A 21,682-nucleotide genomic window follows, 5' to 3' on the forward strand; every position below is an offset into this window, starting at 1 on the left:
TGCAGGTGCGAGTGGGAAAAAATGGCTCCAGTGTGATTCTAACATATGCAAGGAATATTATGAGTTCTAAAAATGCCTTGATGGATCAGACCAAAAGTTCTCCTTAGTTCAGCATCCCGAATAAGAAGGAACATTTTTATCTTGATCTAAAATCTTTTTTAAGTTCTTGTGAAGGACAACATCTATCAACAGCTGTTAACTAGGATAGCCAAATGGAACCTCCAACTCTGGAGGCAGTCTATCTCTGAATGCCAGATGCTGGGTACAGTGGACAGAGAAAGGCTGCCTTCATTTCCTGCTTCTGAGTTACCTGGAGTCATCTGGGTAGCCACTATGGGAAAGAGGATGCTCTACTAGATGGGCGTTGGTTCGATCTAGCAAACTAATTCTTACTGATTCTTCTAATGGCACTTGCTGAAAATAGGTTTAGAACCATACTGGGACAGTTGTTCTCTAGCAGTTGCATAATGGCTGGTGACAAAGATATCCTAGAGAATGTGCTGAGCACCATTTGCTCACCACAGACAGCATACAAACCTCTACAGTTAGGCAGCCTCTCTCACCCCCAAACCCATCACTCTTACCCCGGCAATTTCAGTCTCTGGAACCCCACGCAGACGGCAGTAGAACATCAGGTGTTCGCGGCCTGTCAGAAGGTCATTGATGGCGTCAAACTGGGGGCAATAGCCCATGTTCTGGTGGACAGCTTGCAGGTCACTCAGCACACTGTTGGGAGAAGAAAGGAAGAATTCAGCCAGTGGAGGCAGAAGAAGTTCTAAATTCTGTGGAGCAGGTTAAGAATTAGGATTGGCACCAACACTTTGTAAAGGAGAAAAAAAGGTGACATTAATGGCTAATTTGATTTCATTTTTCAAACAATGACATAAATAGCAATCATATCAAGAGTCAAGGGGCAAAAGTGTCCAAAAAGACCAGAGAAGGTCTACTGCAAAGCTGGTTTCAGCTTACACTGAACATGGGAAGGGAGGCAAATTTCAGGGTTGGAAGATGAGCCTGAGACCATCTGCAAACAGAGCAGGTACTGGTTCCAACTGGGCAGTGGAAACATTAAAATATGTAGGTGGCTCTTCTTCACACCCACCGTAGCCACACAAACCCCCACTATGACTATAACAAAAAAATAATCTACTTTAACCTTCTTCGTTAGTGTATTTTCTCCTCCTTCCTTTGAAAACTTATTATTTGCTTTGAAACTCATTATTCTTGTTTGAAAATTATTATTTTTAATTAACTTTGTATCATATTTTATTTTATTTATTATTTTCCTATTGTTAAAGATCTAGCTCATTTCCTCTCAAACTCTTGCAGTGGGTTGCAATACTTTGAAAACAAATGGATAAACATTGAGGGAGAAAAAAATTGAGGGAGACAAAAATGGACTTAAAAAGTCCCAGATCAATATAAAAGATATTTTAGAGTGCTAGCCTAACCCTGTTTACTCAGACATAAGGCCTGCTGTGTTCAAGAGAACTTACTCCCAGGTAAATCTGCATGGGATTGTAGCTTTAATGCAACATGAGTGACACACTGTTTCCCTGTTTCCCTTGTGAAAGATGATGGCCTAAATATGAGACCATTAGCCCATCTAATGCAGAATCGGGTATTCTGCGTTTACTCTACAAGACATCTAGTGGAGATACGCCTTTCTCATGAACTGCTATCCAATCCATGCACCTGAAGCTGTTGCCAGGGATTAGATCTAGAACCTTTTCCATGCAAAACAGGTGTTCTACCACTAAACTTTCCCCTAACTTCCAATGAGGACTCCCTTCTGCACCACTGACCTGTGCCCTTTTAGAAAGGCCTTGCCAGAGGTCACCTCGGAGTCTCCAGTCAGCATTTTGAATGTTGATGTCTTTCCAGCACCATTCACACCCAGGAGACCAAAACACTGGCAAAGGAGTTAACAACAGATAAGCTTCCACATTCCCATCCTCCACTCCCAAAGCCCACATGCCACTTGGATCACCTTCCCCAGAAAGGAATGGTTGTATATAGTTCATGTACTTATGGATGCTACTGCCACAAGATACAACAATGACCATCAACTTAGGAGGTGTTTTGAGAAATCCATGGTTGGTGGAGGAGGGGTCTACCCATTGCCATTAGCCAGGATAGCTTAATGGAACCTACAATTGCAGGGGAAGTATACCTCCAGTCCCAAACACTGGAGATAAAACAATAGGGGGAGAGCTTATGCCTTCACACCCTGCTTGGCAGGCCACCTGGATGAATTTTGGCAGGTTGTGGTTGGGAAACAGGATTCTGGACTAGATGCGACTTTGGTCTCAACCAGCAGGGACATTTTCAGAGCAGAGCCATTCACTTTACCTCCCCTGGAGGGATTCCTATGCACAGACGATCCACTGCTGGTTTTTTGCTCATTGGGTACACCTGTGAGCAGAATGGATGGACCAATTAGAGAGTCTGACACATTCATCCCCCAATCAAACACATCTGGATAAAAACAGGCATTGAAGACCCCATCTGAACCCTAGTCTGTCTAGCTCCATATTGTCTAACAGTCTGACTCCATAGAACGTAGCATCAGATTTCGCTTATGAAATCTGCCATGCTTGAGCTGGAGTTATTAACAGGCATCAAAACTACTGCAGATCCCAAGAGCGGGTGTAGCATAGAGGGCAGTCTGCCAAGGTTCAAACCACGCTTCCATTAGCCACAGTTCCCCTAGACCAGGGGCCTCCAAACCATGGCCCAGATTCAGCATACAGGAAAAGCCGTACGAGCGCAGTGCTTTCCGTTTCACGCTGCAGCTGCATTTCTTTTTGCCTAATCACCATAGAGCCTCGCACTGGGCAGTTACTTTCAATGCTGTTGCCCCAGATGCCTCTGTGCCCCAATTTTTTGGGGGGCAGCAGCTGCCCAGTGGAAGAAAGGCAGCTGCAGAGCAGAATGGAATGCACCCAGACTGCTTTTCCTGCACAGAGCAGGCCACAGTTTGGAGACCACAGCCATAGACACAGCACAGCCTAGAGACCTGCGCTGTATCCAGTTCAAGATTGGGGCCCAAAGTGGCTCAGCCAGAGGTAAGGGGAAACTCTTCCCCTTACCCCCGGGTAAGCTACTACAGCTCCAATGGGTCTCCTCAGACTTGCGCCACCTCTGGAGGTGGCATAAGTTCAAGGAGAGCAGAGAGGCTTGCAGCTGCTCCACATGGCACAGGAACTAGGTCCAGGATCCGGCATATCTGCTGAATCTCAGCACCACTTCCCGCTCCCCACCCACCCACCCCCCAGGACTGCCCTCCGCCTGCCCTCTCCCCACCCCAGAATGCCTTCCTCCCACCCACCCCAGAACCTTGCATCGGTTGAGCTCAGCAAACGTAAGGCTGCCTGTCAGAGTCGGCGTGGAGGCTAGATTCAGCCTCTACAGGCCAGCATGCGTACTTGCGCCAGCCCAGCTGACTCTAGAGGAGGCGCAAATGTGCTTTATGGCGACCTAGGATTGACCTAGGGTGACCTAGGATTGAGCCCTTATTCTCTCAACGTGACCCTTGACAATACAGCAATAATGATATCCTTTAACCTTACAGGCTGTGTATGGGTTATTGAGGCCTGGGTCTTTCAACTGCAATGCAGTGAGGTGGCACAGTCCTGTAGTGGTGGACTGTACTGTTTCAAATTGCAGGTGGAAGGGGAGGAGATACAACAAAACTGCAAAGTAATCAACATCAGATGTATTACAGGCTCATTTAGCATTTTTGCCTTTGGTTTGGAAGTAGATACTTGTTTGATTTATTCAAGGCAATTTTTTTAAAGGTATGAAATGTTTAAAAAAAGACTGAATCGGGTTTATTAAGCCTGAGTGACTGTTTAAAAATTTTAATTGATCTGACTTCCCCAACTGCCTCGGATAACGGAAGAAATTAATTTGATTCAACTCAGCCCTAGTGATCTTTTGCCCTGTTTAACTCTTCACCTTTCTACTAACCAAAACTGGTTCCTTCCCTGCTAGGAAAAATCAAGATTGATGTTCACTTCTGGAGGGAATAAAAAAAAAGTTAACTTGTTCTGCATATCATAGCTGGGATGGTTGGTTTGCAAGGGAAAAATAAGTTTTGGTTGAAGTTAGTAAGTGAAATGGCTATAGGTGAAAACAGTTCATCGCTAGTTTGATGCAGGAATCTTATAAATCCCAAGACTACTTTTGAATTAATAAGACTCAGAATATAGCTTTGGAAAGCTGTTGATGAATCATGCCATTTTGCCCTCTTCATTCATGGCCCTTAAAGATCAGTGGGAGAGAATCTGTAGTTAGGATGATGCTCCTTAATATTATCTTCATGTGTGTTGTATTGTGTCCAGGGCCAGCCCACCCATGAGGCCAAATGAAGAGGTTGCCTCAGGCAACAGATGGTGGGACATGCTCATCTCTGTCCACCTACTTACCTCCACTGCTCCTCCTCCACCTTCCAGTCTCTGAAACTATACTACTTCCAAACTCAGCAGGTGTTTACACCTCAAATGTACACTTCACATTGTTTGTTTCCTGAGGAGCTTAATGTTAGCTTGAATACTGGAGCTGTGAAAGCCTGATCTTTAGGGAGCAAACAGCAACAAAACCACTAGGTTTCATTTCCTGGCTGATCAAGGCACTCAAAACTTCCTGGCACATTTTGCAGAAAGGGTAACTGGTTTAAATGGTTAAATAAGAGACTAGAAAATAATATGTTGACACATGGCACCATCTGGGTACAGGTACTATACAAAGAATGAGAGGAACATTCCTGCCCCAAGATGCTCACAATCTAGATATTGACGCAAGGCGGATAGGCCCCAGCCCCCACAGTGCCAAAAAAATTTCAAGTTCCACCTAAGTATTTTTAAAATCCTAAGTTGGCAGCAAACAACCCCACTATCTACCTGACAAGCCTTCTCACCTTGGTCAGGTCTTGTAGCACCAAGATGTCACCCTTATGCGTTCCACTTGTAACTCTCTTCCTTTCTCTGGCCACATCCTCATCTTCCTCCCCCAGTGGGGGTAGTGTGGCAGCAAAGGGTCTAGAAGGAATACAGGGGCTTGATGAATTTCTGGGCTTCAGAAGAATTGGAAACAAAAAGTAAGTAACAAAATCCAGATTGTAAGCTCCTAGAGGCAGGAACTCTGCCCTGTTTGCTCACATTACTCAGGAAAACACTATGTTTTCCTATGTCATAGGAATAAAAATTATTTTCATCCCAGTAGTGAAAACACAACCTTCAATGGGTAGAAGGAAAACTTAGGTTCTCATCTCAGCGAATCTGCCTGCTTAACATTCCTGACTGTGATGTGTACATAGTTCTCACCGGACATGGATGAAAAATTTGTACTGCACCAGGATGGTGAAGAGGAAGAAGACAACTCCCTCCACGGCCATCGCAAGCATGTTCTTCCCAGCCAGCTCCCAACTAAGCGGAGATATGAACCGTTTGTCGCCTGTGTAAGGAGAGAACAAAGATGAATTAAAAGCATCCTCCACTGGACGGAAAGAGACAGAACATATTTTCAGTAATCCACTCATGTCTATCCATAGGACAGGATTAGGGAGTACTTTTTCAAAATTCTATTCTATTCTATTTTGCTTTTAATTTCCCGCACAACTCATACATGATTCTTTCCTCCTCCCCATTTTAGGTTCACAAAACCCTGTGAGATGGACAAGGTTAAGAGACGCAACTTGGCCAGTGAGTTTTCTTGTCAAGTAGGGATTTAAATTCAGATCACCCTAGGTCCTAATCCAATGCCCTAACCATTACATATGTCTCTCGTATGCTAAGCTTAGGATGTTTCTGAATTCTGCTTGCACCAAAATTGGTGACAGAATGCAAGATTCTGGACCCTTCCTGTTCCTTAGCAGAGCAGGATGTTATAAAATATCCACATCCATCCAGATCTGTGCATTCAGTAAATTCATAGAAAAATACTATTTAAATGCTAGGCATAATGGTTAAGAGACTGTGCTGTGAATCAGGACTTACCTGGTTCAGATCTGGCTCCTGCTATGGGCAGCCCAATCAGCACTTCCCTAGTGCTGATGCAGCCATGCCAACAGGGTGTGTGCTGCACCCCATGGGGGGTGGGGCTTGAGGTCTCCTCAAGGTAAGGGAATGTTTGTTCCCTTGCCCTGGGACAATCCTCCACTGCTTAGATGAGTCTACTCAGACCTGACTCAGTAATTTTGCTGGTACAAGTCCAAGTGGGGCCTTGGTATCTGCAGGGGATCCATTCTCAGACCCCACACTAATACTAAAAATTGTGGATAAACGAATTTGCAATTTTCTGCCCCTTATGCCCTCTGAAGGGGACCGGAGCACAGCTCCAGTCCCCCTCCAGAGGGCTTTCTGAAGCCATTCTGAAGCGTCCGTTCGCTGCCTCTGTGGGCTTCAGAATGGCCGACAGAGGTGAAAAACGCCACTTCCGGTTTCCCAAGGGAAACCGGAAGTGACATGTTTATGCCTTTAAAGACATTCTGAGGCTTCCAGGAAACTGGAAATTGCGTTTTTTTGCCCCTATGGACCATTCGGAAGCAAGCAGAGGCAGCGAACGGACACGCCTTCCCTTGGGAAACCAGAAGTGGCATTTATTCGCCTCTATGGGCCATTCTGAAGCCCACAGAGGCAGCGAACAGACATGCGCTGTCTCTCTAGAAAGCCCACCAGAGGGCTTTCAGAGGGTCCAGGTGGGGCCCAAGTCTGGCTTAACGTGGGGCTCAACATGAGGCCAGGATTTGTGGATACAGAGGCCTCACCTGTAGGTGGACTGAGGCCAGGAAGGGGGGTAACATCAGGACAACATCTGGATAATACACGCGAGGCACTCGGAACACTCAGAAAGCACTACATTAATGTTAGGTGTCATTTAATTCATAGTTTGCACTGCATTATTTGCAGGAGTTGTTTGGGAAATATGTGAAAATACTTGGAAAAAAATACATATTTAAAAAAGGTTTTTTTTCCCCCATGACTGGAGGAGGGGGAAACAGTTTTTAAAAAATTTAGCGGAATGGAAATCTGAAGAAACCATGCCAGTTCTGACACAATGGAAATGAAGAACTCTATCCATTGTAGCAGCCCAAGATATATTCCATTACCAGGGCACCAATTGCCAGGGGACAGAAGACTTGGCAGATTCTTGAAGGAGCTGCTTCAGTGGGTTGACATCTTTCTGCATCAGTCAGCCCCCAGAGCTCACCTCCACCACCTTCGACCACAAGAGCCTGGACTGCATCAACAACTGCCAATTGACTGAAAGAGACAGCCTCCCCTCCCCTTTCCAGACACACTCGGACAAAACCCCAATTACAAGTTACTCACCAAATCTCTCAAAGGCATCTGCCATAGCTTGGTTTTTCACCATGTCTATCAGTCCCCGACCAAGACAGAAGTGCGGGAAAATTAGGAAGACTTTCTTTAGGATTATGTTGATGTCATTCAAGTTCTGCGTAGGAACAAAAGCAAGAAATCTAGACAAGCTGTCCTTTTGTATGTGCAAACTTATATTTGCTTCTTCAGCCCCATTCCTGAATTCTGAACATGGTTTTAATCTTTGAAGCCCTATGGTGCATAGGACCTGGAGACCTGAGGAACCACACAAATCTATTCACCATTTAACCAACAGGGAACATTAGAAGAAACCTTGCTGCATCACACCAAAGAGCTATTTTAGTCCAGCACTTTGCTTCCAGCAATGGCCTCTGGGAAATCTACATGCAGCAGGGCAAGAAGATAATAGTTCTCCCTAGCATCTGGTTCTCTGAGTTAGATCGTCTCTGCACAAGGAAGTTCTTTTTAATTATCATGGCTAATAGCTGTTGATAGACCTAAAATCCTCCATGAGCATATCTCATCTTTTCATTAAGAATGCAGTGAAAGAGCACAGGGAAAGCCTTGCTGGGTCTGGAATCTTATTTTACCCAGTAGCCAATACAATGGTTCCAGGAAGCCCATAAGGAGGGCATGAAAGCAATAACCCTCCCTATTGTTTGTCCAGTGCACCTTGCCTCTGATGAACTCTCAGCCCCAGATGGTGTCAGAGACACAAGGTAAAATCCTTCCCTCCTCTCCCCTTCCTGTGCAGGGAGCCCAAGGGCATCATGGCCCACCTTGTCAGTGAAGAGTTCCAGGACAAATGTTGCAATGCTGCCGTTGATACCGATGAAAAGGTTGATGCATGTCAGTGCCACATAGGCCGTGCTGGGGACACCAAAGAGGAAGGAGGCTGGGTACATTAGTGGGGTGATGGACCAACTGACAGTAGGTGGAAAAAAAGAGAGACAATTGGGAGCAAGTATGGAAAAAAGTAGAACCTGTTCCATTTCGACAACACTGCCAGAAAGACTTTTGACTTAACATCCAGGTGGTGACTATCACTCAAGCAACACTAAGGATGACACTTCAGGAGGGCCTGTGTGGAGTAGTGGTTAGACTGTCACAAAAGGAAGGCTCGGATTCAAATCCCCATTCAGCAACTAAGCTTACTGGGTGACAATGGGGCAGTCACCATCTCTCAGTGTAATCTAGCACACAGATTGCTGAGAGAATAATTGAGAGGGAAAAGATACAGATACACCACTCTGAGCCACTGGGGGCTACTACTGCCTCACGAACAATACTACATGACAACGTAGTGTTGCTTGGAGAGGCATTCTAGAGAGAAAAATGAGGCAGCCCCTCCCTGAGATGACCAGTGCTGCTGCCGCCATCAATAAGCCCCCCTTTTCCCTCACCCATCGTGAAAGAAACTGATAAAATGACAGAAATATGTGGAGGGCCGCCTCAGCTCAGACTTAGCATGAATGTATCCCTAGTTAAAAGGTTACATCCCTTTATCATGGGTTGAACATGGCCTGACACCATGCTCTGGTCTTACCCATAGAGGAGCAACAGCAGAACCAGGGAAGGGAGGTTGGCAGGGGACACATATGACTGTTGTTGGAAGCAGAGGAAGATCAACACCACCAGAACAGCTGGGACAAGGTAGTTACACTGTAGGAAAAGGAAAGGGTGCAGTTAACCATCTGCGATGGTAAAAAATGGGAAGGGATCTTAAAAAGGAGCCCCTGCCCTTCATTCCAAAGAAGGAATGAAAAGAATTCCTTTTTCTTCATAAGGAAAGCGTCCAAAATTCTCCTTTGAATTTTCCCCAGATTGTAGAATTCCAGATTACCTGATCTTGTTTCCACTAATGCTTTTCCTGATCCCCACACTACTTGTGCCAGGATGGCTCTTGCCAGGCCTCCACATCACACTTGGCAGTTTAAGCTCATTTGTGGCCATAGGTAGTGGAGGCATGGCCTAGCCTTTATCGCCGGCCTAGTGGCCATTCCGTCTGTGTTCATAATCCTGTGTTTAGGAATTGCTATCCTGCTCCACTTTTTTTATTTAGTAATTTTGGACAAAGCATTGTGAATGTGTACTTTGCCATATTCTAAATGCATCTTTTCCTCCCCCTCACAGGACTTTTGAGAAACACCACAAAAAAAGGAATCTGCAGGCAATGGTACCTATGATTGCGTCAAGATTCTTTTTGAGTGGTGTTTTACTGATACACAAGTAAATTGCCAATAAAGCACTGCACATAAAGGAGGCTGTTAGTGTCTCTAAATTTTAGATATAATTTTAGATATAATTCAATTCCTTCTAGCAGGTGATGTAGAACATACAACCCTCTCAGTCGCACAGTTCTTAAATTTGAGTATCCTGAATCGAGCCAAGCTTTCTGTACCAAGTAATCACTGAGTAGGCTACATTCTGGCAAGGTCCGCAGAGTAACTGACTGTTTCTGTCTTTTAAATAATTCATGTTTGTTTGTAAAATGTAATGTACGTTGTATCAGTCTGTACACATAGGTGTGCACTGATACATATATTTGTGTACTATTTAGGTTTATACTCTCTACGATTTCTGTACAGAGTTCTCACCTATCAAATGTTTATGCCAAATAAAGGTTCTGTTGACTGTTGACTGATAAAGGAGGCTTGATGCAATTGTATATATTACAACATTCCAGCTCACCATGTCCCAGGCAAAGTTCCCCAGCCAATAAACTCCAGGTTTCATGCCGCTGAGAATCTGAAGATGCTTTGCTTTGCTGACTCGCTCCTCAATGAGGAAGAGAACAAAGCTTGCAGGGACGAAGGACAAGGCAAACATCACACAGATGGAAACCAGCACATCCACCGAGGTGGCCATTCTGCCCAGGAAGAAAGGTGTGGTGTGGGGGAAAAGGAAATAGAGATCAGCCAATGAGCATCATTGCCAGGGCTGCTTATATTACATCAATTGTCTCTGCTCTCCTGCACGAAGTACACACTGACCCGCCAAAGCAAAGGGGCAGCCTCCATGACATTGAGTTCTCAGACCCGAAGGAGCTAGCTGCCAGCCCCAGAGGCCCAGGAGCAATAGAGGTTGGATCCTAGAGCAGCCAATGAGGATCATAGGAGCCAGAAGCCTATGCATAATCAAAAACAGGTAATAAGCAAGGAAAGAGCAAGGAGCTATAGCAACATTCTTCACTCAAGAGACGAGTTATCTTGACTGAAGATCCAAATCTGATGTGGAGGTTTGATAGGGCCTGGTGGGTCAGGATTGGCTCTTGGGAGTCAGCTGATTGGATGCTCAGGCACAGTGGTGCTACAGCCTAGGTGGCACCCTTGAAGCTTTGAGTGCTGGTTGTGCAGGAGGTAAGGCACCGAAGTCTGACAGCTGGGAGCTTCCCTTTGAAGAATAGTCTCTCTCCAATGTCCGCCCAACACAGGTTCTTGGAGGTCTTTCTTGGAAGCAACCCACTCAGAAAGAAGGTGAAATACCTGCTGTGCTCAGTGTTGCTCTTTCTCCCCACATCTCTAATGCACATTAATGCAGCAAATTGCATTCTAGCAGATTTATCTCAGATGTTCCCCTCAGCTGTTGAGAGGGTAGCAGACAGTGAACTTGGCTGAGTGGGGGTGGGGGAAATTAAACTGCCCCCCTGTTGGGTATAGTGATAGGATGGATTGTCATAAGCAGTAGGGGTGGAACACAGAACAACAACCTCTCCTATCAGTATGCCCTAATGAAGATTTAATTGCCTTCCATGCCACTGTCCACTTCCTTTACTTATCTGGACTAATTTCCAATTCTCTGAGTGACTTTTCTCCATCCCTCAGCCCCAATATCAACTGGGATGTTTGTGAAGATTCCTTGCCATTACAGCAGCACAGCCAATAACCAAGGAGGTGCTTGCTGATTGGCAGAAACACTTTCTCAGTCTCTTCCATTTGCTATCTACTCACAGGGCTGCTTCCGAGAGCTGCTTTTTGGTCAAGTTGAGGGGGTGGTTGAAAGTAGTGATGCCATAAAGTGAACGGTTGATGTTGGGAGGCAGGTTGGCCCGGAGGAGCCCATTGTTCAGCACATTGACGAAGGACACCATGGCATGCCAGCCCTTGTTGTTGAACCAGACCTGGGGACAGCAATGGGGGTAAAAAGGTAAAGGTTCCCCCTGCACAGTCATATCCAAATCTAGGGGGCAGTGCTTATCTCCGTCTTCAAGTCGAGGGAGCCAGCGTTGTCCAAAGACATCTTCCATGGTCATGTGGCCAGCATGACTAAATGCCGAAGCGCACAGAGCACTGTTACCTTCCCATCAAAGTGGTACCTATTTATCTACTTGCATTTACATGCTTTCAAACTGCTAGGTTGGCAAGAGCTGAGGCAAGGAACAGGAGCTCACCCTGTTCCACAGCAGTCAGGTCTTGAACTCCTGGGCTGACAACCTTCCAGCCGACAGTCCAGTGTCTTTAACCACTCAACCACTGCACCTCACAATTGGGGAGGAGAATGGTACAATCCTAGCAAGGTATTCAGAGGTTGACTGCCTCTGAAAATTGAAGTTCCACTTAGCAGAATTAAGAATAAAGTGAACCTTCCCGGATTGGACCAAAGGTCCATCTATCCAATTTCTAGCAGTGGCCATCAGGAAGCTTCTAGAAAGCCTACAAGGAGGGCATAAAAGCAAGGCATTTCCATTTGTCCAGAACTTCAGGAGCTCAGAGGCTCCATTCAACTATTGTTGCAAACAGGTGGTGTTAGACTCATCCCCTCATTCACTTATCTAATCCCTTTTGAAAAACCATCTCAATCTTGTGAGTTTCGCAAGCTAAACATTCATTCATTCTTCTCCGTAAACCACTTTGTGAACTTTTTTGGCTGAAAAGCGGTATGTTTATATACTGGTTTTCAACCAAAAAAGTTCGCAATACTGTGAACAATAATAAGATGCATTTCAGGAATAATTACTCCCTACTCTCCATCCGGAACCCACTACCCATAAACTTCACTGGATAACCCTGAGTTTTAGAATAATAAGATAGGGGAAAAACCTTCCTTCTCTCCATCTTTCCCATGTCACACCTCATTTTATAACCATCTTTCATTACCCCTTTAATTACTTTAAAAAGCCCCAGATACTGCAGTCTTTCCCCATAAAGAAGGTTCCCCATTTCTGCATATTTTTCAGTTTTACAATATCCTTTTTGAGATGTAGAGAGATACAACTGTTCACAGTATTCAGTGTGGCCATAACAGAAATTTGGATAGATCACACATCACTGACAGTTTCCTTCTCAGTTTTAGTAATTCTGAACATGAACAAACCTTCACGTTCTTTTGTGTCTCCAGACTATCAACAAAACTGGTCAGGTTATTCAGAAGCCTGTCGAGAGAACTGTCCTGTGGGCAAAAATATTTAAAAGATAAGAAGAGTTCCCCCCACACTTTACATTTTAGGAGACAAAGCAAAGACAAGCCAGGTGGGGGCAAGGAGGACTAGAAACATGAGCTATGTGTGTGAGTTCCCTGTGTTAAAAGTTTGGTGAAGAGAAACCATGAAATAAAGAATATGAACAAGCTCAGCTAACTGAATGACTGTATATATAGAAAGGGTACAATGTTTGGGCCTCTTCAGTCTAGAAAAGAGGCACCTGAGGGGGGACATGACTGAGACATAAAATTATGCAGGGGATGGACAGAGTGGATAGAGAGATGCTCTTTTCCCTCTCACGTAACACCGGAACCAGGGGACATCCACTAAAATTGAGTGTTGGGAGAGTTAGGACAGACAGAAGAAAATATTTCTTTACCCAGTGTGTAATTAGTTTGTGGAACTCCTTGCCACAGGATGTGGTGATGGCATCTTGCCTGCATGCCTTTAAGAGGGGATTGGACAAAATTCTAGAGGAAAAGTTCATTACGGGTTACAAGTAATAGTAAGTATGTGTAAGCTCTTGGTTTTAGAGGCAAGCTGCCTCCGATTGCCAGATGCAGGGGGGGGGGCACCGGGATGCAGGTTGTGTCTGTTGTCTTGTGTGCTCCCTCGGGCATTTGGTGGGCTACTGTGAGATACAGGAAGCTGGACTAGATGGGCCCTTGGCCTGATTCAGTGGGGCTCTTCTTATGTACATAATAACAAGGTTGAAACTAAGGCTGTGACTATGACTCAGTGTTATATCCCTTCTAATTCCCATTAGCAGACTTGCTTCAACATCACAGAATGTTAATTAAATACAGGTATAACCTAATTATCCATGGATTTTTCACCTGCAGTTTTATTTCAACGCAATGAGAAGGGCCCTTTAAATTAAAAGAAAAAATTCATTTAACACTAGCCTCCTTAATTCGAGAGAGGGCAGCCGGCTGACAATCCAATGCTCATTATCTCTCCAGGCACTTAGAACAGCTTCATTCCAAGGCAAGCAACCCCTCCCTTCCCCCTGAGCATGTGAAAACGATAATCACTTTGCATTCCTTCCCAGCCCTGCAGCTCTGGGTGAAGGAAGGGGTTGCTGGCTCAGAGTGAAGCCTTTCTAAGCACTTGGAGAGAGACTGATTGTTGGATTGTCATATTAATGACTCTATCTTAACATCACAAAGGTCAGCAAGGTTGTTTTTAAATCATCTGAGCAAAGGGACTTTGTTTTTTAAATTGATTTGCTATAGTGAGATTTTTGCCATCCACTCGAGTTCTGGGAAATGAGACTCAACTTGTATATATAATCGCAATCACATTGTGCAGTGTTTTATCAATGCCCAGGAGCAAACGTGCGTGTCAGTAAAACACAGCACAAGCATCTTGATGCAATCATCACCTACAACCAGATCCCGTTGCTTCTTTGAGTGTTTTATCAATGTGTACATGCACATGGATAAGATGCAATGGGGAAAAAGATGTACATAAAATGAAACCTTTGGCAAAACGGCATAGGCTCCATTTCTGAAATTCATTTTCTAAATTCTCCTAGCTAATACAGGAACTAAAAGGAGTGGAATCCAGCAAATAGCAAAATTTAAAAAACAAAACAAAAACCTGAAGAACAGAATGAGAAACCCACTCATTTCTAAAATAAACACCAGGATGTTGGAAAAAAAAAACTTTTGCTATTTCAATAACTCTTACTGTCCTCAGACTCCACAGGTCTGGGAATGTGGGATTTTTGTAATTGCCTTGAATTTCTCAGCAAGGAATCCAGTCATGGTACTAAGTGAAATCCCAAGCACCCACAGTGTGAAGGGTGTACTAGATTGTTCGTACTAGATTGTTTTCTTAGGAGCCAGCCCAAAACTAGGCCTCACCTTAGCAATACTAAGTAGGTCTCGGATCTCCTTCACAGTGGCAGATACTTCCTCAGGAGATGGCAGAACCTGTGAAGTTTGGGCACCCAGCGAGAATCCTCCATACCTTCGAGAAATGGAGGGAGGTTCACAAGACATTAGGAGCCCCCCCTTCCCCTGAAGCAGAGGAGAACCTGAAACTGAAGTATTTTGATTGGGGCAATGCTTGGGGAAGAAAGCCAGCAGTTAGTTTTGAAGGTAATATCTTCCTTCAAGGTGTGGCTTTCAAAACAATTCCCACAAAATGGAGTACAGCAAGTGTGTGAAGGGGCAGAATGATAGACCAGGTTCCTCATAAAATGAGCACACCATGTTCACTCCCTATGTGAGAAGTGAGTGGTTCACCCCACAGATCAGATCTCCTACAGTCTTCACGCAGCCCCAGAAGCCAATTTCAAAACAAAACCCTCCAAAAGTGGGCCCAATGTGCATCCATTCCCAACAAACCAATCCAGGCAAGCTCTGCTTTTTAAGAATAAAGCTACTTACCGCTGTTCATTAACCCATTTCTTGGTTCTTAGCCTAAAATAGGAAAAAATATTAAAAGTTACATGGATGGGTGGGAAGAAAGATGGCAAAACAAGTCTTCAGGATACAAAAGAGGATGTACATAGAAGTGTTCAGGTCAGCAGGAACTTATGGGGTACCCACACCCAAAAATCATGGATCTAGAATAATGCAATAATTAAGCCTGACACCCATTATGAAACTCTTAGCTTATAAATTGCATGAATTTTAATGTTTCCTCAATGGATTATTGCAATTTTGCAGCAGGGTATGAAAACATGCCCAGGTTACCAGGTGTTGACAAGAGAAACACCTTAGGAGCTTAGCTTAGCTTCTTAGGAGCTGAGCCAATTCCATGAGTTCATCTTTGGACCAACTCCTGACAGACTGAGTCAGTCACAGGAATTTGTGTTGCCTTCCCACTAAGAGAAACATATTGTGCTAGACTGTGACCAAACGCCGCTCCCAAGTGCTCCAGGCACTGCACCAGGGGAAGGGAACTCTTTGCCCAATTCACAATGAACCTACAGGTCTGTAGGCAGGAAAGTAAGGCAGAGATGCATCTCAAAACCTGTTTCTTGGGCAGAAATCTGATCTCTTCTGAGCTATCATGAGCGCTCTTTGATCTATCATGCAGGTACAGATGAATGTGTAAGCCTAAGAAGAATGTCTTTGCATGTACCACCAAGGTCACAAAGAACTTGGCTGAACGTCCTCAGGGTGGAGGAGAGACCAAAAAGATGGGCTTGATACTGGAAGTAGTGGGGGTTGTAGCAGAAACATCGGCATTGCCTGTGCTAGTCCCAGACTGGAACATGGAGATATTCCTCAGGCAGGTTGATGAATGCCAAAAAAATCCTGTTTGCACAAGAAGGCCATTATGGAGCTGAGAAACCTGAGGGGTTTCCATTGGAGAACTTGTTCAGCCACTTCAGATTCAGTATTGCATGCATGTCTCTGTTCTACCTGGATCAAGAAAAATAATGAATGGATCCCTAAGCAAAGGTGACCAACTCTATAGGTCAGAGGTTCCCAAACTGTACAAGAGAGTAGGGACCTCCCTAAGTACTGGCGGGGGATGACGACAACAGTGGCACAGATGCTGTGAAGAAAAGAGGTTTTTGAACATGCCTGGGGGTCACTATGGTCTTCCAGCAGCTGAAAGGAGCTAAAAGCCCCACTGCAGGCCTTCCCACGTCTCAGAACGGCTCTCTGATGCAATCATGACCCATTTCTGGTTTTCATTGTGAATTTAGCACTATTAATTTAGCAGTGCTAAATCAGGCACCTCCATTGCTGTGCTGACAATCCACATTGACATGGTTTGGTTAGAAGCTGGCCCAACACACCCACTGAAAACTCTTGGGACTGGAGCCTTGCCTTGCTGGGCAATTAGTTCCAGGCATAGATAGAGCTCCTCTGCCACAAATCTCAGTGCTCTTGATGAATCCCTTCCCTGTTTTTCCCCATGAAAGCCCCTGTGTTCCTACCTAACAGTGAGGGGGAGAGGAGCAAGGCCAGAAAATGATGCAGAGTTTTTGGAACTCCAAGGACTGCTACCACTATGCTTGTTAAGTAGGTTAAGGCAGCTCTTCTCCTTAGAGAAACTCTGGACTCAACCCTGCCTGAGTTCCAAGAGAGGCATCACCCCAATGATCAGGATTGCCCTCTGGGAATCTTTTAAGAAAATCTGTTTGTAGATGATGTACACATAAGTTACTGGAGGCATCATCTAAGGAGGTATTTCCACTGAAGTGAAAAGGGGAATGCTTCTTCATCTGCAGGAGTGAGTGGATGAGTGGGAAATAATAAAGAATCATTTCACAAGAGGTATTCCTACTTTGTGAGAAACAGGAATGCCTCTTCTAAGGAAGGGATCTCACAAATGGCAGATGAAGTCATCAAACTAGATTCACAACTGCACCACTTCATATCACAGGTTGGGGCTCACATTAGATTTCTCTTCCATACAAAACACACAAACAAACCTCTGCAAATACAAATTTCAGAATTCTTCCTCTCGACATGGTAGTCTCCTATAAGTATAGATTTGTATGTATTCATTCCGTGAGCCCCCGAGCAGTCTGAAGTCGTACAGTCCAGATGCAGGTCAACAACTCCATCCCCAGTTTGCAACAACTAGATCATAAAAGATCCACTCCACCTTTTCTCTCACACTGTGTGAAATGCCTCTTCAAAGATGTCACAATGCCAGATGCAAGGGAGGGCACCAGGATGAGGTTTCTTGTTATCTGGTGTGCTCCATGAGGCACTTGGTGGGCCACTGTGAGATACAGGAAGCTGGACTAGATGGGCCTATGGCCTGATCCAGTGGGGCTGTTCTTATGTTCTTATGATGTGGGCTACCATTCGTGCTTTTGTAAAAGTTTATGTTAAACATTCTGCTGCTCACTTACTCACGGACATCTTTTAAATTTGACCCACCAACTAAGCATTCACCTTGATTTAATAATCCACATAAACCCCAAACCATAAGACTCACCCTTTGCGAATTATTTTGGGGTAAGTTTTCACCAGGTAGTCAGAGATGTTCCTTCCGGTGAGGTTCTGGAGGACATCGCCGGTGATTCTCTGCATCTGGAACGGGGAGTGGTGATCATCATCATCATTGCGCAAGACGCTACACAACTGCTACTGGAGCTACTACAGCGGAGGTAGAAAAGTGTGGACACCACGAGCTTAGACAAGACAATATTGGAGAAAGTAAGAATCACCAAAGGCTAATTGCAACATGGGAGCAAAAACACACAGGTTACCTGAGGAGGGGGTAGCCCTCCAGCTCCTTCAGGACAATCTGGAAGCATCTTCCGGGACAGCCGGGAGCTGCACTCGCATTCCGGTGATGGATTAGACTCAGTCCAGTTGCCATTTTCAAAGATTTCCACCAGAGATTGGGGCAAGTCTGGGACAGTGAAACCTTGTTCATGGGGTGTTGTCAGAGGGCATGGCTGCTTCCTGAACCCCTCAATGCATGCGACAGGAAGAAAGTGTAGACTTCAGTTAGCATCCAAGCCACCCATGTCAGGATCACACAGAGCAATGATTGCACATGAGGGCACTATGAGACATGCATCAGATAGCCGGAAATACATGAAACAGCGATTCAAAGAGAAGACTGCCAAGGAATTAAACCAAACTCAAACCTTGATTCGGACAGGGCCTTTCCAGTGAACCAGAACTGAGCCAGAACAAATTTCTCCATTGCCTGGAACCTGAACATCCTAAACAAAAACTGTGCTAACTGGTTTAAAGTGAGTGGTTCAGTCATCAGTTGCACACAGCTTGCAGTTGACAGATTCTGGTTTCTTTCTCCATATTTCATCCTGTTATGTCTTTGGCTTATAAAAACCTTTTTACCAAATTCAAAATACACCTCTGAAACAATGCATATTTTCCCCCCTCAAGTAAAGGGGTTCACTGCATGTAAGCAAACAAGTTTGATATAATTCCACATGAAATTTATCTAAACAGGTTCAAAGTGCATGAACTGGTTAGGGAAGCACTTTTCAAAGCAAGCACCTGAGAATTGGAATTGAATCAATGAAAATGACCCTGAATGGACCCCAGATTTGTTTCAACTCCCCATCTGTTTCTTGGGGATATAAACTGCCTTGATTTGAATGAATCCAAAGTGGGTCAATGGACAGGGGACTGCTTCCTAGATGGAAATTCCTCTGGGACTGGCCTCCCATCCTAATTAATATAGTATAAAGACTTCACCTTGCCTTCTAGGACAAACTCTATGGTTCAAGGAGGACCAGAAAGAGGCCATAGACACAAATTAGGAGTACTCACAGTTCTGGAGCATCCATCATGCACTTTGTGCCAAAACCTGGATCATCCAGAAGGGCTTCCAGAAGTCGGGCAGAGTCTGTGTCCCCTGGGGAGTCATCACTAGGGGTGGGCAATGAGATGCAAATGAGAAATGATGTTCTCTTGATTGACATCAAGACTGTCAATTTTAGATTGCACCACCCCCATCTAAACCTACCTGAAGAAAATGACATCACCAGGCAAGCATACCTGAAAAAGGTAAGCTGAGGACCATACATCCAAGGCTCAAGATGCAACGCGGGGTATTTCCCAAAAGGAGGGACGATCAGGCTGAAGAACAGGGCAATGCACACAAAGAAGGCTGGAAGCACAATCTGGAAATGGAACCCAGAGAGGTCAGGTATACACCCCCCCCCACACACACACACAGAACCACCTGAGACTGTCTTCTCCCCCCACAACCGGCTCCCCCCAATTCTCTCTTCAAGCTAAGCAAGAGAAGACAGCTGTTATACTTGCGCAAGAAATCCTCTTGTGCTGCGACGGGCATATAAGGTCCTCTTGATGAAGAGGGCACGGAGCTGTTGGTAAGTCAGTGCCCAGCCTGTCAACTGGTGGGAGCCCTGGGCAGCCATGCCACGCAGCAGATCCGTCTCCTTTGCTTCATCCACTGTCAACAAGAAGAAGACTGTCAGGTCTCAACAAAGGCCAGGCTCCAGGCTGTTGGGTACCATGACCCAGCAATGTCCTGAATATAAGTCCAAATGCTGGCTGTTAGGCCACAATGACCAGCAACAGGTGTGCAGGGTCCAAAAGAGGCAGAGTGCCAGAAAAGCGAAAGAAACAGAAGGACCAGAGGCAACACCAACAACAGTCAAAATCCAAGGGAGCAAAGCACTTAAGCACGGGTCTCATACCTCAGATGAGTTAAAGGCTGGGACTTTACAGAGTCTGGTAGGCTGGGATTGGTCCTTAAAAGTCAGCTGGCTGGATGATCAGGTAAGCCAGCACTGTAGCCCAAGTGGAGTCCTTGAGTCACAGAGCTCTGTCCACTGGGCTTGCAGTAGAACAAGTCTGCTGGTGGCAAAGCACGTCAGGGGCAGGAATTTGGTTGGAGGGAGCCCAAGTACAAGGACACACACGTGCTGCAGTGCCTTATAGAAATTCTGCAACACTTCTTTATAAATTTGCAAACGACTTTTGCAACTTAGAACTGACAACCCCTCTTCTATCCACCACACCAGATATTTATTTGGGGTTGTCTTTTTTCCATCCTGCCTCTCTATGCAAAGAAAACTGATGAAGGATTGTCCAGAAAAATAAAAATGAGAGTAACCCATATACATCAGAACAAAATACAGGCGTTAAAAGGCAGCAGAAGAATCAGAACAAATTAAGAGCCTAAAAAATAAGCAAAATCAACTCAAAGGATGACAGAACAGCCTGGTCTGGAATAGACAAGAGAAGGTAGGGCAACTGGGATCTCCTGAGGCAGGAAGCTCCCCATATTTGGTATCACCATAGAGAAGACCCTGGCACAAGTTACCATCAACTGAACTTTTAAAGGTGGTGAGATGGTCCATAATTATATGAACCTAGTTTCATAATTTCATAATGCCAGCATGAAAAGAGGGCCTTCTCTCTCCCTCCTCACTTCCCACAAGAAAACACCTAGCAACTTTTTACCTTTCTTACATCCTTCGACTTAGCATAAAGACAGAGGAAGGAAGGAGAGAGAACAGGAGTAAGGTTAGCAGTGTATGTCATTATGTCTGGCATCAGGTTAACACTAAACAGAACTGTGTGAAAGTTTCCCCATCACCTATAGATGGTGCCAGAGGAGGGGCATGTATCCCCAGACAAGTAGTTTGCCCCCCGCCATCCCATAACCTCTGTTAACTTGAAAAAATAATAATAATTTTCAAGCAGAGTCCTTTCCTTTATTATCAACAATCAAAATATATTTCAAGCATCAATATGCATATAGATTCCCCAGTGACTCAGTTATGTTTACATTTCGGATTAGAGCAGGAATGTAAAATACTGCCCCCCCCCCCCGTTTTAAAATATGGGGACAAAAAGGTTGTTTGTTCCCTGCCCCAAGTAATTCACTTAGCCCGTCCCTATCCCTCCCCCAATATTTTTTGTCCTGGCACCACCACTGCCCCTCCACCTCCAAATTATATGCCAACAAATGCCAGATTCTGAGAAATTGCACACCATTTATTCCGACACAGGTTTCCAAAGAATGTACAAGGTTTGGACAAGGACAGGCGAAATGAAAAGAGCTTCCGTCTTGGAGGGGGGAAGGATCAGGGCAGGAAACAATAGCTGGGGGGAGGAAAGAGACAAGGAGCTGTCCACAGTGCTGAAATAGTCCTGGTATTTTTGGAAGTTCTGTTCCCCTCCCCCCACATACATATCTGTTTTAAAAATTCTCTCTAGTTCCATAAGGTCTAGAAATGTGAAAGAAAGAATTCTACACCAGATCTGGAAACTATGGGATCATCCACCTCCAACATTTTTACTGTAATGATATTCTTCTCATTCTTTAGTCATGTTTCTTTTTAAAGTTATTTTTTATTTTGAAATTTTTCAAGCATTTTCAAATTGTAGACTCTCATGACAGGTAGAAGCTCTGCAAAGAATTAGGAAAAACATGCTATATGAAATCCTACTTAACCAATGCTGGAGATTTAACCTGGAACCTT

General features: G+C 44.8%; 1 protein-coding gene across 1 annotated transcript in view; it reads right to left on the reverse strand.

Moving 5' to 3' along the window:
• Positions 1–21,682, reverse strand: part of ABCA7 (ATP binding cassette subfamily A member 7) — a 62,408-nt gene that overhangs the window by 7,267 nt on the left and 33,459 nt on the right. Inside the window, exons 27-44 of the mRNA XM_066636588.1 lie at positions 19,487–19,641; positions 19,221–19,345; positions 18,993–19,091; positions 17,954–18,152; positions 17,680–17,774; positions 15,159–15,191; positions 14,631–14,736; positions 12,657–12,731; positions 11,294–11,463; positions 10,035–10,212; positions 8,890–9,005; positions 8,123–8,267; positions 7,335–7,458; positions 5,328–5,457; positions 4,922–5,042; positions 2,353–2,415; positions 1,806–1,912; positions 585–726 (exon numbers count right to left, since the gene is read on the reverse strand). Coding sequence (XP_066492685.1) covers positions 585–726; positions 1,806–1,912; positions 2,353–2,415; positions 4,922–5,042; positions 5,328–5,457; positions 7,335–7,458; positions 8,123–8,267; positions 8,890–9,005; positions 10,035–10,212; positions 11,294–11,463; positions 12,657–12,731; positions 14,631–14,736; positions 15,159–15,191; positions 17,680–17,774; positions 17,954–18,152; positions 18,993–19,091; positions 19,221–19,345; positions 19,487–19,641 — 2,183 coding nt within the window. The remainder of the gene's footprint in view (positions 1–584; positions 727–1,805; positions 1,913–2,352; positions 2,416–4,921; positions 5,043–5,327; positions 5,458–7,334; positions 7,459–8,122; positions 8,268–8,889; positions 9,006–10,034; positions 10,213–11,293; positions 11,464–12,656; positions 12,732–14,630; positions 14,737–15,158; positions 15,192–17,679; positions 17,775–17,953; positions 18,153–18,992; positions 19,092–19,220; positions 19,346–19,486; positions 19,642–21,682) is intronic.

This window comes from Tiliqua scincoides, chromosome 8 (assembly GCF_035046505.1).
Source record: "Tiliqua scincoides isolate rTilSci1 chromosome 8, rTilSci1.hap2, whole genome shotgun sequence".
Taxonomy (NCBI): Eukaryota; Metazoa; Chordata; class Lepidosauria; order Squamata; family Scincidae; genus Tiliqua; species Tiliqua scincoides.